A 17,331-nucleotide genomic window follows, 5' to 3' on the forward strand; every position below is an offset into this window, starting at 1 on the left:
GACCCCGGGGGTCCAGGCTCCCCAGCCCGAAGGGGGCCGTCGGGAGAGAGGGCGGGGCGCTCGGAAGAGGAAGAAGAAGAAGAAGAAAGGAGCTGGCTAGAGGCGGGGGCCCCGCTCGCGCCCCGGCCCCGCCGCGGGACCCTCGCGGCGCCCCCCGCGCGGGCGCCCGGCCGGCCGCGACCCTGTCGGCCCCCACGGCCGCCGCCGCCGCCCCGCGCCGCGCCCCGGTCCCCGGGAGCATGGGCGCGGCGCCGCTGCTCCGGCGCGGGGGCTGCTGCGCGCTGGGCCTGGCGCTGCTGCTGCTGGGCTGCTGGGCCGAGCTGGGCGCGGGGCTGGAGTTCCCGGGCGCCGACGGCCAGTGGACGCGCTTCCCCAAGTGGAACGCCTGCTGCGAGAGCGAGCTGAGCTTCGAGCTGAAGACGCGCAGCGCGCGCGGGCTGCTGCTCTACTTCGACGACGAGGGCTTCTGCGACTTCCTGGAGCTGGTGCTGGCGCAGGGCGGCCGCCTGCAGCTCAGCCTGTCCATCTTCTGCGCCGAGCCCGCCACGCTGCTGGCCGAGCCGCCCGTCAACGACGGCGCGTGGCACCACGTGCGGCTGCGGCGCCAGTTCCGCAACACGTCCCTGCAGATCGACGGGCGCGACGCGCAGTGGGTGCAGGTGGCGTCCAAGCGGCGCGACATGACGGTCTTCAGCGGGCTCTTCGTGGGGGGCCTGCCCCCCGACCTGCGCCAGGCCGCGCTCAAGCTCACGCTGGCCGCCGTGCGCCAGCGCGCGCCCTTCCGGGGCTCCATCCGCGACGTCCGCGTGGACGCGGCGCCCGCGCTCCCGCTGGCCAGCGGCCTCGTGCGCCTGGACCCGGACCCCGACGAGGGCGGCGACGGCCCCGGCGACGCGCGCGGCCCCTGCGAGCCCGGCGAGCGCGGCGGCCCCGGCGCGTGCCTCAACGGCGGCGTGTGCTCCGTGGTGGACGACCAGCCCGTGTGCGACTGCTCCAGGACGGGCTTCCGCGGCAAGGACTGCAGCCAAGGTACGGGCGGGGGGCTGCCCCCTGGGGGCTCCGGCCCCGCTCCCTTTGCTCCCTGCTCCCGTGCAGACCCGTTCCAGGGCCCAGGTGCGGCCCCCAGCCTCAGAGGGGGCCAGCAGCCCCCATGGCAGGGGCTGGACCCCAGCCAGCCCCCACTGTCTTCCCCAGGGCCAGCGGAGCACCTTGCCTCGGGCTCCGTTCCCCACCCCCACTTTGCTCCCTGCTCCCGTGCAGACCTTTTCCAGGGTCCACGTGCAGTCCCCGGCCTCAGAGTGGGCCAGCGAACCCCGCGGCAGGTGGGCCCCGGCCACCCCCCACTGCCTTCCCCAGGGCCAGCGGAGCACCTTGCCTCGGGCTCCGTTCCTGTCCCCCCACCCTTTGCTCCCTGCTCCAGTGAAGACCTATTCCAGGGCCCAAGTGCAGTCCCCAGCCTCTGAGTGGGCCACCAGCCCCCATGGCAGGTGCTGGACCCCCGTCCGCCCCCCCACTGCCTTCCCCAGGGCCAGCAAAGCATCTTCTCTGAAGCCCCTGGGGCTCCCATCACCCATACCCTTTTGCTTCCTGCTTCCTTGAAGACCCAGCCCCAGGCTTTCGTAGAATCCCCAGCCTCTGAGTAGGCCAGCAGCCACCCCGGCAGGTGCACCCGGGCCACCCCCACTGCCTTCCCCAGGACCAGCAAAGCACCTTCCCTGGGGCTACGTCCCCCACCTTTTGCCTCCTGCCCCAATGAAGACCCACTTCCAGGCTCTCGCAGAGTTCTCCAGTCTCTGAGTGGGCCCAGTAGCCTCCATGGCAGGTGCCCTGGCCTCCCGGGCATGTCTTGGGTCCCCCCCTACTGTTCTTCCTTGGTTCAAGGAGAACACCTCCCTTGGGACTGGTACCATCTCCCCCATCAATTACCCCCTGGGCCCCTGCCAGGAACCGCTCATTTCGCCTGCGTGCACTCGTGATAAGACACAGGTTTCCTGCGTCAGAGGCAGATGCACTCACGTTTTGGGGAGGCCCGGGAATGCAGGCCAGCTGGCCGACAGGCGCAGTGTGGCCACTCCCTCTGGATACAGGACAGGGAGACAGGGCCCCAGCACCCCAGCTGGCCCGGGACTTTCGCAAGTAAATATGAATCCTTTGCTCCCCAAGTCTGGGGTGTTCATAATCAGGAGGAGGAGGAGGATTTCAGAGAGTCTGGTGTAGTTTATTTGGTTCTGGGCAAGGCCCACACCGCTCAGTCTAAGGACAATGATGTGATTTGTTGGTTTTTTGCAAAGGGGGAGCCCAGGTCAGAGAATGCGTACAGGCATTTAAACAATTTCCAGCCAGTGTCTTGAAATGAATAGAGGCGTTTAGGCGATGCTGGGCTGGTGAGCTGCTTGCCAGCTACCAGAGATTGTGCATGAAGTCCTGCAAGAGATTTTCTGAGGCTACTTAGCTAATGAGATTTCTCTGAAGAGCCAAAGCCGAGCTGTAATTTCTGTTGTCCTTAGGGGTTGAAACAGTATGAAGTACAAAAAAAAAATAGTATGCTTAAGTTTTATTTTCTCCCTTTTATGAATAGAATTCAGTTTCTTAGAGTGTTTCTGTAGTGTGGCTACATGACAGCAACTCAGGATAAATATTGTTGTCTAAATACAGAAATGACTAGAAACTGAGCGATCCACAAAGGTGTATTGGTGGCTGAGCAGGACAGAAGGTATCAGGATTGACACTAGACCAGGGCTGACATCAAAGCGATCAACAGCAAGGGTCAATGGCATTGGTGGCTGATCTCAGTAGGTGAAATATTAAAACTGATTTTGAGAGCAGTAGAGACAAAAGCTCAAAGTGTGACTGTATTTCTTTGTAAAATTTCTAGCGCACACTCTTTTCCTTTCTGTCTCTCCCTCCTCTTAATGCTAAGGGGAACTTGCCTTTGTAAATCTTATTAGACTTGGCAGTTCTCTCTCAACTGACTTGAAGAGAAATGGAGACTTGATACAATTTGTGATTGTTTAGTGAAGAGAGTTAGTTAGGAAGGAAAAAACCTAGTCGTTAGGAGAGTACTGCAGCCTTAGTGGATTTCTAAGGGGGTAAAGGAAAGATCATTTTCTTGCCCTCTGCTTCATGTGGGCTTTTGTTTTTATTATATCTTGACCAAAGTAATTATAGATGGCTGTGTATTTATGCATGGCCTATATATGCTGCACTTCAGCTTTTCATTATAGTTCCACGCATTGAAGATGAAGCTTTATCATTATTTAAACCAATAAAATAGTACATTTTCTCATCATTTGATTGCATTTTATATTTATTCTGTTCCTCTAGGAAATCTAACTTAATTATAAATCACGACAATGACAAATGTGTGTGATGATTGCTACAATATAACTGAAGTTGCTTACCTCTATAGTGATAGAAATGAATAAAAATTGAGTATTCTTTTGTGGGAAAATTTGCTCTGAGTATCCTAATGGTACTTTTAAAACTAGAGAAGGTGATTTAATGAAGGACGCATGAGCTCTAACTTCCTCCTTTAAATGAGGAAACAAATATGCCACCATGACAGCTTGTTCTGTGTGGGAGGGTGTTTTAAATAAGAATTTTTATTTTCCTATGCATTTTAATGTAGACATTCAGGGATCATGCATAATCAGGAACAGTTAAGGGTGGAGAAAAGCATGAAAAAAAGTGATATGTTAAGAGAAGCAGAATGAGCTGCCTCAGAAATGCATTTTATTCTTCCAAGTAGACAGCTCTTTCCAGAAGATGAAGAAATTCCAATTATCAGGAGGCAGAACTGAACAATATAGGGACTGAAGCATAAGGTAAAGAATTCCTCGAAAAGCTTACCTATCGGGACTGTTCTGGAGCATTGATTCGTTTAGAAAATCTGAGCTGAAAAAGGAGTGTAAAGATCACCACCAGTCCTGTGAGGAAAACAAAGGGCTGGATTCCTTTAATTTTCTCAGAAATGGGGGATGGATTGATGAAGGCAGTAGGGCTCTCCCAGAACGAGTGGTTCCATTTTGCTTCTTTTACCAGTGTCATGGGTACCAAGTGACTATTAAATAATTAATTGAGGATGCCTGCCTCTCCCAACAGCGATCATGTATTGATGGCTGGGGATAGATGATTTCTATTCAGATGAAGTATAAACAAACCCCGTCTCTACCAGCTTGCACGCTGATTGCCCCATTCTTTTGAAATACTGATTTAAAAACAAATAAATCTACATTCATTAGAGAAAACGTGGAGACAAATCAACAGCAAATATTAGATAAAATTCAAATTATAGGTGTTTTCTTTTTTTTTCAAATTATAGGTGTTTTCAGTGTAATTTTCTTTATAACTTAATTTTAAAAGTTTAATATTATTTGTGTTGCTTGTATATTGAAATAGAGTATGAGGGCCTAAAAATATGCAATTTTCTGTATTCTGACCTAGAATGCTATTTATGCACCTATGTATTTCTGTGCTTTTTTAAAATTATGAACTCTTTTATTAATTATCCTTGCTCTGTTTATTCAGGCCCAAGGAGTTTTGTTTATTTATGTCCTGATGAAAAGAGAATTCAAGACGTTTGGGGCTGGAGCAATAGCACAGCGGGTAGGGCATTTGTCTTGCACATGGCCAACCCAGGTTCAATTCCCAGCATCCCATATGGTCCCCTGAGCACCTCAAGGGGTAATTCCTGAGTGCAGAACCAGGAGTAACCCCTATGCATCGCCAGGTGTGACCCAGAAAGCCAAAAAAAAAGTTCTCTGTCATTACCTGGTTATTGGCTTACCCCTAATAAGAACACAAGCACTTTTTAAATTATTATTATTATTATTCCATATTATATTATCATGCTTCTAATATTTCCAGTATTTTTAGGGCTGATATTGTTCCAGGTTCAGGGTTTGTTCAACAGGGGGGAAAAAAAGAAAGTTATATAAAAGGAGTTGATAGAATACAACTAGCGAAGTGACAGAATCCAACCAACTAATGAATCACTTTTGTCTTTGAGAGTTATCATCAGAATTCCACTCTCCCAAAATGTCATCTTTCTTAATGGATACTTATGGGTTTTTTTTCAATGAATCATACTAAGTGCCCCAGATCATTATTATTTAATGTTTCTACTTAAGAGGACTCAAAGATTCCCAGAAATTAAAAGAATTAGTGAATTTCATGGCTATCAAGCTTAAAAATGAAAGTGAACAGCTGATCAATTATAGATCATTACACTTTATCATTTCTAAATCCAGGTTTTATACATTTTAGGGTCATTTATATTAAAATCTTGTGCTAGACTGTGAACATCATTTCTATCCACTTCCCTTGTTAAATGCTCATAAACACATCTGGCTTCTGGTAGTTGATTACTTCAAATGACCCAATCTGGTAATATGATGAGTGTCTCTTACTAAACCCTAGCTTTTTCTGACTTTACTGATGTGATCAAATAAGCAACCGTATTCATTTGTTCATCCATTTGTTTGTTTCTTGATCAGCAAATCTTGGTTTACTGTTTTTCTTTTTCTTTTCCTATGCATTGGGCCCAGGGAATAAAATTGTAAATGAATGAACCCTCAAAAGTAGTTTCTACCTTCACTGACATCATATTTATGTGAGGAGAAATAATAAAGAAAATAAATGCCTAGAAACATGAAATGGTGGTTTGGATTTTGAAGGACAGGCCGATGTTATTGTGAGAATTCAAATCAAGTAGCCAGTTTAACTGTAGGTTATGCTTAAACTAAAATCTGAGTGAAGAGAAATAATTAACCAATAAAGTTAGAGGAGAAATGGCATGTGTGTGTTCCCCTCCTCATGCTTAGAGGAGCACAGTCATGTCTTGAAGGACCTCCTGGACTCTGTCAGACATTTTTGTCTTTCTTGTAAAAGGGATGTAAAAGCAATGGAAGGAGCTTAGTGGAGAGGGTGGAGAAACGGATGCAATCATCAAATTTATATTTAAAAAAATGTCACTTAGGCTCCAGTGTAGGGAACAGATTGATAGAGGGCCAGAGAAAAAGTGAAAACATTGTCTTCTGTTTGTGAGTCAACAACATTTGTTAAGTACCCACTGTGAGCTGTAGTCGGAACTAGATGAGAGGGAAAAACAAGATTCATTCTGCTCACAGTATAAAGCTGTGTGAGTTGGGTTAGGTATAGAACTCTTGGGCATTTTATTGTTGCCAGGCTTTCAGTATTTCAGTGGTCACAATAAAAAATTATGTCAATACAATTTTTGTAATTAAAAATCACGAGTATTTGCGTGATCAGCAGGCACTAGATACAAATGATTCAGAGATTTTTGCAAGAGGTATTGTTTTAAATCTACTATTGGAAATGAATAATTTGTGCGGAAAAAGCTTTGAGTGGAAGGGAGAATTTATCAATAGTTTTGATCTTGATAAAATGTTCTGGGAAGCTCTTAAGGTATGACAATGAAAGGCATTTATCTGATCTGTCGAAAAAAGCTTATCTTGACTGTAAAATAATATAAAACTGAGTTACCAGAGTAAAGTGCACAAATTGAGGTGAAACATTTTATTTGGAGATTTTTTTAAGAAGGAGTTGCACGTCACAACTTAATTATGCATTCTTGGTCCACACTGCCTGGTTTCCAGTAGCTCTACTCAAACTTCTGTTACTCAAAAGGAATTAGGATTATAGGATTTTGTCCCTAGGTATTTGATCAAAGTTAAGCAAATACTTTCATGTAAACTTTTTAGATTAGTGGTTGTGACAGAGAAAGAACTTTGAAATGTCTACTTGACACTTTTTAGATTATATGCATATGTATAAATATATACCTGTATGTGTGTGTTGTGTGTGTGTGTGTGTGTACGTACCTATATGTCTATGTAATTAGGTTGCAGTTATGGACATGATAAATGAAATGTTATCCTTTAAATGATTACTTTTAAAATTGGCCTGATTTGTCTATTATTATTTGCTATATTCTAATAATTAGGAATGAGAGCAATACTGGTTCTTGCAAACAGTCATTAACTACTGTCCATTTTCAGTTACTGAGTAAGTGAGTGAGCTAGTTGAATGCAGGATTAACTCCTATAAATATGTGATGAAATTTTGACCTTAGAAATATTCAGGTTTTCTGAGTTTCCGAGAACAGATGACTGGTTAATGAAACTTTGGTACATCTACACAATGGAGTACTATGCAGCTGTTAGAAAAGGTGAAGTCGTGAAATTTACATACAAGTGGTACTACATGGAACGTATCATGCTAAGCAAAATGAGTCAGAAAGAGAGGGTCAGACAAAGAAAGATTGCATTCATCTGGGGAACATAAAGTAACAAAACAGGAGACTAACACCCAAGAATAGCCGAGGTCAGTACCAGGAGGTTTACCCCATGGTTTGGAGGACAGCCGCATATGCTAGTGGAAAAGGCAGCTCAGATAGAGAAGGGAGCACCAAATAAAGGGTGTTGGGAGGATTCTCCCAGGATGGGAGAAGCATGCTGAAAGTAGACTCTAGACCGAACATGATTGCAACTCAATGCCTCTTTTGCAAACCACAGCACCCAAAAGGAGAGAGAGAACAAAAGGGAATGCCCTGCCACAGAGGCAGGGTGAGATGGGGGGATGGGGGGTGGGAGGGATACTGGGATCAGTGGTGGCGGAGAATGGGCACTGGTGGAAGGATGGGTACTCGATCATTGTATACTGAAACCCAAGCACAAAAATTTGTAAGTCTGCAACTATACCTCATGGTACTTAACTAATAAAAATTTTAAAAAATATTCAGGTTTTGTTTTCCTGTGATGATAAACTACCTCTCAGAACTCACTATGAATACTAGTTTTATAATGTGTATAAGTATATTTATATTTAATGGTAATTCAGAATACATCATTTCACACCAGAGCCATATTTCATTGTTTGAAGCAGTATAGTGAAAACTCATTTTACTTTTTCTTTGTTTGGGGTTCTTTCTGGCAGGTACTTGGGGGGACCATGGGATACCTAGAATTGAGCTGTGTCCCCACAAGCAGAGCATATGTTCAGCCCTTAAACCATCTCCCTGCTCTCAAATATTTAACTTTTCTAAAACTGTTTTTGTGTCAAACCTGTATATACCTAGAGTTTCCTCCTGGCTCTGGACTCAGGGACCATCCAGGCAGGCTCAGGGGACTGTAATTGGTGGTGGGGATGAAACCGGAGTAAGCTGTGTGCAAGGCAAGTCTCTTCTCCCCGCCCCCCCCCACCCCCCCCCCCCCACACACACATGCACTGGACTATCACTCTGGTCCCTCTTTACACTTTCTGGCTCAGTGCCTTTTCGATTATTTAGAAATGGAGGAATCAGTGAACTTACTAATTTACTGTGGCCTTTGCGGAATAGTAATTCTTAAGATATTCCTATAGTATTTTGAAAACAATAGTAATAACTACTTGTTTTGGTACCTGCCTTAGAGCTTCCCAGAAGTGGCATGGACATTTTGGTTTTCTCCCTTATGCATGGATTAAATGTATTTCTTTTTGACTGTGGGAATGGTTTTTATTTTTTTCTCAAATTCTTTTCTTATCATTATTTAGCACAGCGGTAGGGCATTTGCCTTGTGTGCAGTCAGCTTGGCCGAGCCGGGTTCGATTCCTCCATCCCTCTCAGAGAGCCCGGCAAGCTACTGAGAATATCTCGCCTGCATGGTAAAGCCTGGCAAGCTACTCATGGCATATTCAATATGCCAAACACAGTAACAACAAGTCTCAAAAATGGAGACGTTACTGGGCCTGCTCGACCAAAATGATATCGTTATTTACAGGATGTGTAGAAGCAAAATGTGGCATAAGATCTGATTTAGTGACTTAACAGTTGTAGCACTACAACTAAGTAACCATCCAACAGAGAGCAAGGCCACTGCTCTGGTTTACAATTTCAAAGATTTTAAATTGAGTAAACACCAAATCAGGCAAATTGTGAAGTCCTGACCTATCTCATAGTGTTTCTGAGCCCCCCAAAAGACATGAAATTTGACAGAAATACTAACAGCAAAATGGTGATTTTAGGTAATGTGATTGGTAAAAGCAAAAATATTAGGCATGTTTGTAAATCTACTTTGGGGTCATTTTAGATGAGTTTCGACTGTTATATGCGGTCATATATATGACATTTGAATACTATTGTTCTGTGTTGTCATTTTGGTACAGGGCATCAGTCTAGTGTATAAAAAGGAATTTGGTTCTTTGCTCCTTTTTTGTAAAATCTAATCAAGTGAAATAAGTAACTTAAGATAGCACTAGGTAGCTGAGGAACATAATTGTGACTATTTATGTGAAGTTTAAAATAAATCCAGGTGATAGAGATGGCACAGAGGTTACCATGTTCTAGTAATTATTAGAGAATATGGCTAAACCCTGGGCATAATCTGAGTGGTGGTTACATGGAAATGTTAATTTGGAAGATTCACATTGCAAATGAACTTTAATAAATTATGTTAATACATTTTAACTTATTTATTTTAAATTTATTTAAATAAATTTTATTTTATAAGGACTATGTTAAACTTCTTTTCTTTGTGTGCAAACTCTGCCAAACTTAAAATAACTTTCAGATTATGGAAGAAATGTTCCCAAGTGAGCAACAGTTTGCTGACTCATCCATTGGAATCCCTAATGATAATCCATATTTTAAAACTGTAGGCTACTGAGGATTTATAATATAAATTCAAAGATCGCTCCCCCTAATCCTGCATCTTTGTTTATTCATCTGTGCCCAAAGCTGTGGGTGCCGGTCCCTCGTGGATGTGCTGGGGCAGAGGAATGTTCGTGTCAGGATTAACTTTGTAAACACCACGCATGTGCTCAGCAATTGAGCTATGGCTCTGTGGCAAGATGCGAATAATTACTGATAGCTTTAAGACATTCATTGGGGAGAAGACCCTTTTGTAAACTGGTGTGTAAACTTGGAGATTGTTTCGCCTTTCTTGGACCTCCCAAAGGCTTAGAAACAAAATCTAGTTCTGGTTTTACAGTATGTATCTATTTGTATTAAAGTAAAATGTCCATCAATGTGAGTCTTCCAATTAGAATAACTTTAGTACTGGGATTTTCAGGAATTGCATGAAGAACATGTTTTAAGAACTCAGTAAGTATTTCAGAGAGTGAGGTTGGAAAACAAACAGTACAAGGCCCATCAGACTGCTGATAATACTCCATCAATATGTAAATATGTATATTTCTCTCCCTCAAATATTATTCATCAGAATATTTCAGAGGCACATGAGGTCCCTTACATGACTGGTGCCATGCACTTCTTTAATTTGAATGTAATAAATATTCTTGTTGGAAATCACAACAGTTAGTATAGTTACCAGTTAGTGTGCACTAAGTAAGAGGCCATATTCATTCTGCCTTGTCCATCTTTATTCCTGTGCTTCTTCATGCTGATTTCTTAAATTCATGTGTTACAGATATGAAAATTATGGAATAGAAAAGCCCCTTAGCTCAGTAGCAGAGTTAAAATTTGGTGCCTGTTGCTACACAGGAACTCTGCCCACACATGACAAACCTTGAGTTTCACTTAACAAGCAGCTAATGCTAAAAAGATGGAAATTTGTTCATTAACTGTCAGTGTGGCACTAATTTGAATGGCTGACTTAAGGCCTTTGGAATTGAGAGTTGCAACCGACCTTACATTTGTTGCCACTTCCTAATGCGGAAATAATAAAGAAATGGATTAGCTTGTCAGAATTCATCACATTTTATTTCTTCCTACTAATTTGCTTCTTTTGTTGACCCTCTGTTCATATTATGCCTGATGGGTTGATTCCAATGTAGCTTAACTAGAAATAAAATTCATATAGCATCTGAGGAATACTATGACTAGTCCTTAATATTTTGAATGAAAAACTTAGTTTGCACAAAGCAGATAACATAGAATTTCTATCCATTTCAGAGCCTGGGAGATAAAATTATTGAAATTGTATTTTCGATATTTGCTGGTGATTCAGCACAAACTAACCCAGTCACATCAGTAGATGGTGATAGTTGCTGAGTTAGAACTATCTGAGTAAGTCTGTTTAATATAAACAACGGCACCATAGGCATTTAATTAAAATTACATAATAAAAAGATCGTTTCTGTTTTCAGAGAAGTTAAGCTTGGCTTCCCAACATAGTCTTAAAGTGAATTCAGGATTCTTAGTATTAGGAAGAAATATTCTCTAGGCTGCTTATGGTATATATGAAAACTATTATTAGGAAGAAGTGGGAGGAAAACAAACCTGACCTGGCAAGTCAAGTGACCTGAATTTGTGTCTGGTTACTTGTGCTCAAAATGATCTGGACCTTAATTAGAAATACACCAACTCCGCATTACAGGAATGGTGCTACCCCAGATAGCGTTTTCTCAGGCTGGTTCCCAGGAGGGATCTGGTGGTCCCCAACGTTAGAACAACTGCTGCCAAGAAGAACAGTTGCTTCGCTAGCATTTGAACATCAGGAGGGGCTTTCTTGGGTTTAATTATAGACATAATGAATTCCGTGCAGATGACAATCCATACATGAAGTGGGACCGATTACAGCGCAGAAGCCGTTCGTGACCTGACAAAACCTGGCCTTGTCTGTGCAACCAGCTTAAGTGTTACACAGACTTTGCTGGAGTCAGCAAAATGAATCTCCCCAGTCCAACAGAGGCAAGGAAATGAAAGACTCATGTTTTTCTTCTAAGTAATGATGGCTCTCTATAATTAAGCATGCCCAGGCTCTCCAGAGGGAAAGAGCTGGCATGGCGGCATTTAACTATAGCTGCCTTATAGGAGAGACTATTTTTGTGCTTTCACTGTTATCCTAAATAAAAAGTTTTTTTTCTGTAAATAATGTATTTATTTAAAAAAATGTTACATATGCTGTTGAAGACACTAAATGTTTAATTTTTTCAGTTGAAAGGATTGTTGAAGTAGGAAGCTTTGTGTTTCATGATGAGAAGACAGTTAACTATGTGGGAAGATACATTTACTAACCCCTAGATAAAAAGTGAGCCAACTTTCTGTGAATTAAAATGAGACATTTTTGAGTAGTGAGACATTTATTTTTGATTTTTAAATATGTATGTTGTATGTGTATATATATCTCTATATATATAATTTATGTGAAGACATGACATATGCAAAAATAGTATAATTTTTGCCAAGTAAGATTTTAGATTCTTGGATATAATTTTAAATTATAAATATACACTAGTTAAAATGTATTGAAATTATAATGTATATGTGACTTTAAGTTATCTATGTAATATATACCTTTTTTTTCTTCATGAGACCTTAGTAATCTAAATAGTCTACCATTAGAGAAGAAAACTGTTTTTCTGTGAAAAGGCATGATAAGAGAGATACTTGAGTTTTCTGCAATAATGTTTTTATATTATTGATCATCCTGTTTCTGGAGACTGTACAAAACTAAGTATATTAAGTCTTGCTCTTGGATTGCTTTGACAATTACTCAAAAATAAGCTACTTTGATGGAATTTTAATGTGTGTGTATATATATGCAGGAATAATAATTATATTCTATCTGCTAGGGAAAGAAGTTTAGCTACTATTAACAATAGCTTTCCCAAAACTCATATGTAGTTATTCTAGGATTAAAATTGCTGAGCTCCTTTTCTATAGTTGGAAAAATAAACATTTAGACCACTCGAAGAATATTTCGAGATAACTAAATTTTTTTTTTTTTGATTTGGGGCAACACGCAGTAGTGCTTAGGGATTTCTCCTGGTTCTGCATTCAGGGATCACTCCTGGTGAGGTTTGGGGTTGCCAGGGATCAAATCCAGGTCAGTCAAATGCAAGACCAGCATCCTGTCGTCTTTACTATCTCTCCAGGCCCATGATGACCACTTTTAAATTTAATTAATAATATTGAACCTATACTTGTCTGTGCTGGGGCCTTATTCCTGGCTTCTGTGCTCAAGGATTACTCCTGATGGTACTCAAGGGACCACATGAAGTACCAGAAATGTGAACCTTTGCACATAGTCCTTGTTTGTATGACACTGAAAGGTTGCATTTCATCTTGAACAGAGGCAATAAAGACTTCTGGAACCAGGGTCAGCCCTGTGCAAGCCAAATGTCTTTCCTCCAACTATCTATTCAGCCCCCAAATGGTCATTATTAAAAGATGATTTCTCAGAAAATGTCTTACCAAAGTAAGGGAATCTTAAAAAAAGTTTGGTTTTGATATTTAAAAGAATCAATTATAAAATTCCAGAACATGCCTTGTTGATCAGTTTCTATCTTTTTATGAAAATTTTTGGTTAAAGATAGATCACTTTTTCTTCCTTTGGTCTTATGTTTTGATGGTATAATTAAAATTATATGGCCTTCTTTTATCAAAACTTATTTTTTTCTCCCAGTAGCATTATGTTTTTACTTAAATCCCATCCATTGTTTATTCTTCCACTCTCTACATTTATTTTTCATAAAGTGCAGATAGAGGTAGAGCTTGGGGAACTGGGATAATTCTTCATCTGAGTGAGAATGATACTCTTCTTTGATTGTGAGCTGAGAATTACGCACATCCCCAGAGGACCTTGAATAAAAAAAATATGATTGGAACTTCCCAGGATTCTTCCAGTTCCAGGGCATTATTATTCCTGGACATAGTTCTTCTTTGTGTGACAAGGAAAATTTGTGTTTCCATCCCAAACAGGGGCAATCAAGACTTCTCTTGGAGTCAGTTATACAATCTTGAAGTGTTTTCTGCTTGCAAGTGATGGTTGGTACAAGGATGATGAGGTCTTAGGGGAGCTGTGATGCATGGGATCTTAGTAATTGAGAAAATGAGGCAAAGAAAACTGGAGACTGAAAAGATAATTGGAGAAAAACGAGTTTTGGTAAGTAAATTGAAAGAGAAGTACACGAACATAATTTGAAAAGGACCAGAACATCAAGTACAGTTGATGTAGGCTAAAAGGAATTTCATGGGTCTGACGAATGCAGGAGGGGCCTAGAATATATATTTTTAAATCTCTAGTATCATGATTTGAAGATAAGACTAAGATGAAGTTAAAAAAAATAAACTTGGGGCCAGAATGATAGTACAGCGAGTAGGGCGTTTGCCTTGTATGAGGTCAACCCAGGTTCCCCTGCATCTCATATGGTCCCCTGAGCAATGCCAGGAGTGATTCCTGAGTGCAGAGCCAGGAATAACCCCTGAGCATCGCTGGGTGTGACATCCCCCCCAAAAAAATCTTGTTATGGTCTATAATTTAGTTATAAAATATAATCATCCTATTTACTAGGAGGACTTCTCCCTACTAATAAACCAGTAGCAAAACATTATATGTGAATATTCAAAGTCAGACACATTTTAAAGCTGTATTCATATAATTTACCTATAATATAATTTACTTAAAACTATAAAACAGTTACTGTTTCCCCATTTTACAGATGAGACAACTGATGCTCAGTAATTTTTTTTAAAAGAATTACTCTGGGTCAGACATCAGAAATTTGTGGAGTTAGCATTCAGTCTAAACCTGCATGAATTCTGAGACCATATCTGGAACTTGTTATTCCTTATTTTTCAAATAAAAACTAATGTACATTTGTGAGGCTCTTCCCTGTGTTTCTACGATGTATGGATAAGCTAACAGAATTTTCTATCTTTTCTCTTAATCTTCCATTTTAGTGTGTAATAACATTTCCTGGGCAGCATTTCTTAAATTTAATGAAAATTCTTTTTCTGCTGACATGAATTAATTTCTTCTTATGCCCTCAGTGGAAATAAAACCTGTGTAGTCACTCTTGAATTCCCTTTTTCTTCAGAAGAGAAGGGGTTCCATATTCTCTGAACGTAAAACATTTCAGACTCCCCTACTGTGAAATTGGTCTCTTGTTCAGCCTTCCTTTACTGGCCACCTGCTTTGTTTATCTTACTCATTATCACCTTTACTCTCTCCCCAGTGCTCTCCCAAAGTTTAGTTCCCCAGATTCTTGACAGTGGTTCTGAGCAGGCCATCAAATGAGCAGCATCCCAACATTCAATGACTTTCTCCAACCTTGCTCCAACTTCTGTCTCACTAGCGGATTTTTTATTATCCATTTGATATGGCATGGACAGGGGAGCATAACACCCTTAGTAGGTAGTTATCTGGCATTTAAAAAGAAACATCTATCACCAGTGTCTGTGGATCAGACAGTACAGAACTATGTTAAGGGAAAAGTCTTGATAGCATTGCATTTGTAAGCAGGAGAAGTAGGGCACACAAATATGAGCTGACAAACAGAAAAAAGAATTTGGAGTCAGGAAAACTGGCAGTCTGGTCTGCAGAGGATTAAACAATGAGGATGGATTTGAACAAGTGTATGTTGATTTAGGCCTTAGGAGAGAGAAAACAGCATTTGCTTGTGATTCTAGCATGAATGTGTGAACAAACCATCAGCAGTGGTGGAGGAATCTCCTTTTATGGAGATGCTTAACAATAGAAAATTGCCCCTCTTAAATTGCTCAAGATTTCCTTTTTCTTTTTCCATCTCAGTGGTCTGACCTTAATGACCAAATAAATATCAAATGTATCAAAACATATTTTCAATTCTTGCAACGTAGATAGTATTTATGGGAAAACCTTTGAATGTGCAAATCACCCAAATATGAGAAGGAACTATAAGCAAATGGTCCCCTTGCCCCCCGCACTAGAAACCTACCCTCTTGCAAATGAATGAGTGAAAAAATGAATACATAAAATCACAAATATTTTAAGAGCATCTCAGGTTATGACGTCAGCCACATTTGAGTAGAATAGGGCATGAGAAGGTACAGAACACTTGGTCCTTATCAGAAAGTACTACTGCAGTTGCTCGCACTTGGTGCTCCTGTGCAATATTTACTCTAGAACACACTCTGAGGGGGTTCTTTGCCTACATGCTTGGGTACTTTCTGAGCCAGCTGCTCTTGTTATCTTTCTTACCTAGTGGATTGCCCCAGTTTCCTGTATCCTTGAGCGTGGTAGGGTTCAGGTTACCACTGCTGCATGCATCTTAGCTCACCTTGCACTGCCTCTTGTTCCTTCTGACTTCTCTCCAGTCGGAGTGGTACATATCCCTGCTGTCTGATGGCAGAATTCCCAATGGCCTCTCTCCTGTATGGAGCCCTTACTGATTATGTGTCTTTGCTCTTCCTCTGGAGAATTCAGATTTTGGCAAAAGAAGTTTTGGCATTAGTTTGAATTCATCCTGAAGAAGAATGAGAGAAGAGAGCCGAAAAATGGTCTGTGAGTTGAAAAAGGACAGAAAACAAAATCAAAGCAGTATCTCCTCACATAATTAACACTACTTGTTAATTCTGACACTTTTTCAAGTTCATAATTGCTTAGTGAAAACAGTTACATAAAACAAATCCAGGATCTTCCTTGACCCATCTGATTTTTTGCCCATCCGTGAATCCATTCATCATTCCAGATCACTTAGTAAGAAGCCATTGTGTATGACATGAGATTTTCACTCCTTAGATTGTAGTTTGCCTTTGAATCTTCAGCACTTCTGAAGATGAAAGCTTGGCAATAAAATGAAAGTATTGCAACCTAAAGATAGATTTGAAAAGCTCACTTGATCATTTGATCACTTGACATCCCATTACTCACCAATTTGCTCGAGCGGGCACCAGTAACATCTCCATTCATCCCTGTTGCGTGCTAGTGTAGCCCAGTGGCGCCTGCTCATTCTAGGAACGCAAAGAGCCTCAAACCAATTGTTCGGGGTCTTGACGAAGAAGTCTGACTATCTTGTAGGTGGGCAGCCACGCAATCTTTTGACTTCCCATGGAATTCAGTCAGTAATGGCTCTAGTCCAGCAGTCATCTCCAAATCTCATTAAGGGTCCAGCCCATCTGATTTTCAACACCTTGGCAAATGAGACAGCATCCTTGATTTTTGACTGTCGACGGAGGTCGGAACTCCGGATTCTTTCTCTCATTTGAGTGAAGCGTGATACTCTAAGCATAGCTCTTTTGATTCCTCTTTAGGAGACCTGAATAGCGTTCTCATCCTGTTTTCGTAGGGCCCAGGTCTCTGTGGCATATGTTAATGCAGGAAGAACAGTGCATCAAAGAGATGTTCCTGGAGCCAGAGGTTCTTCATCCTCTTAGCTATTTCTTTGACACTCTTGAAGGCGTTCCAAGCCGCTCTCTTCCTCCTGTGCAACTCAGATGCCAGGTCATTTGTCATGTTGACTTCTCGACCTAGGTACACGTAATTGCTGCAATCAGAGATGTTCATTCCATGAGAGCGAATGGGACGTCAGGAATGAGATTGTTTCTCATAAACATTGTCTTCGTGAGATTCAGCTTAAGAAAGATTTGAAAAGCTCAAGGGTCAAAAA

General features: G+C 41.8%; 1 protein-coding gene across 21 annotated transcripts in view; it reads left to right on the forward strand.

The window, feature by feature from the left end:
* Window positions 1-239: 239 nt before the first annotated feature.
* Window positions 240-17,331, forward strand: part of NRXN1 (neurexin 1) — a 1,264,827-nt gene continuing 1,247,735 nt past the window's right edge. For 20 of the 21 annotated variants that reach the window (XM_056118460.1, XM_056118477.1, XM_056118503.1 and 17 more), the window contains exon 1: window positions 240-1,029. In XM_056118460.1, the coding sequence (XP_055974435.1) occupies window positions 240-1,029 (790 nt within the window). Of the gene's footprint in view, window positions 1,030-11,504; window positions 11,784-17,331 lie in introns of those variants that run through there. The other variant, XM_056118596.1, reaches the window with a different exon arrangement.

The sequence above is a fragment of the Sorex fumeus genome, unplaced genomic scaffold (genome assembly GCF_029834395.1).
Source record: "Sorex fumeus unplaced genomic scaffold, SorFum_2.1 ptg000003l, whole genome shotgun sequence".
In the NCBI taxonomy this organism is placed as follows: Eukaryota; Metazoa; Chordata; class Mammalia; order Eulipotyphla; family Soricidae; genus Sorex; species Sorex fumeus.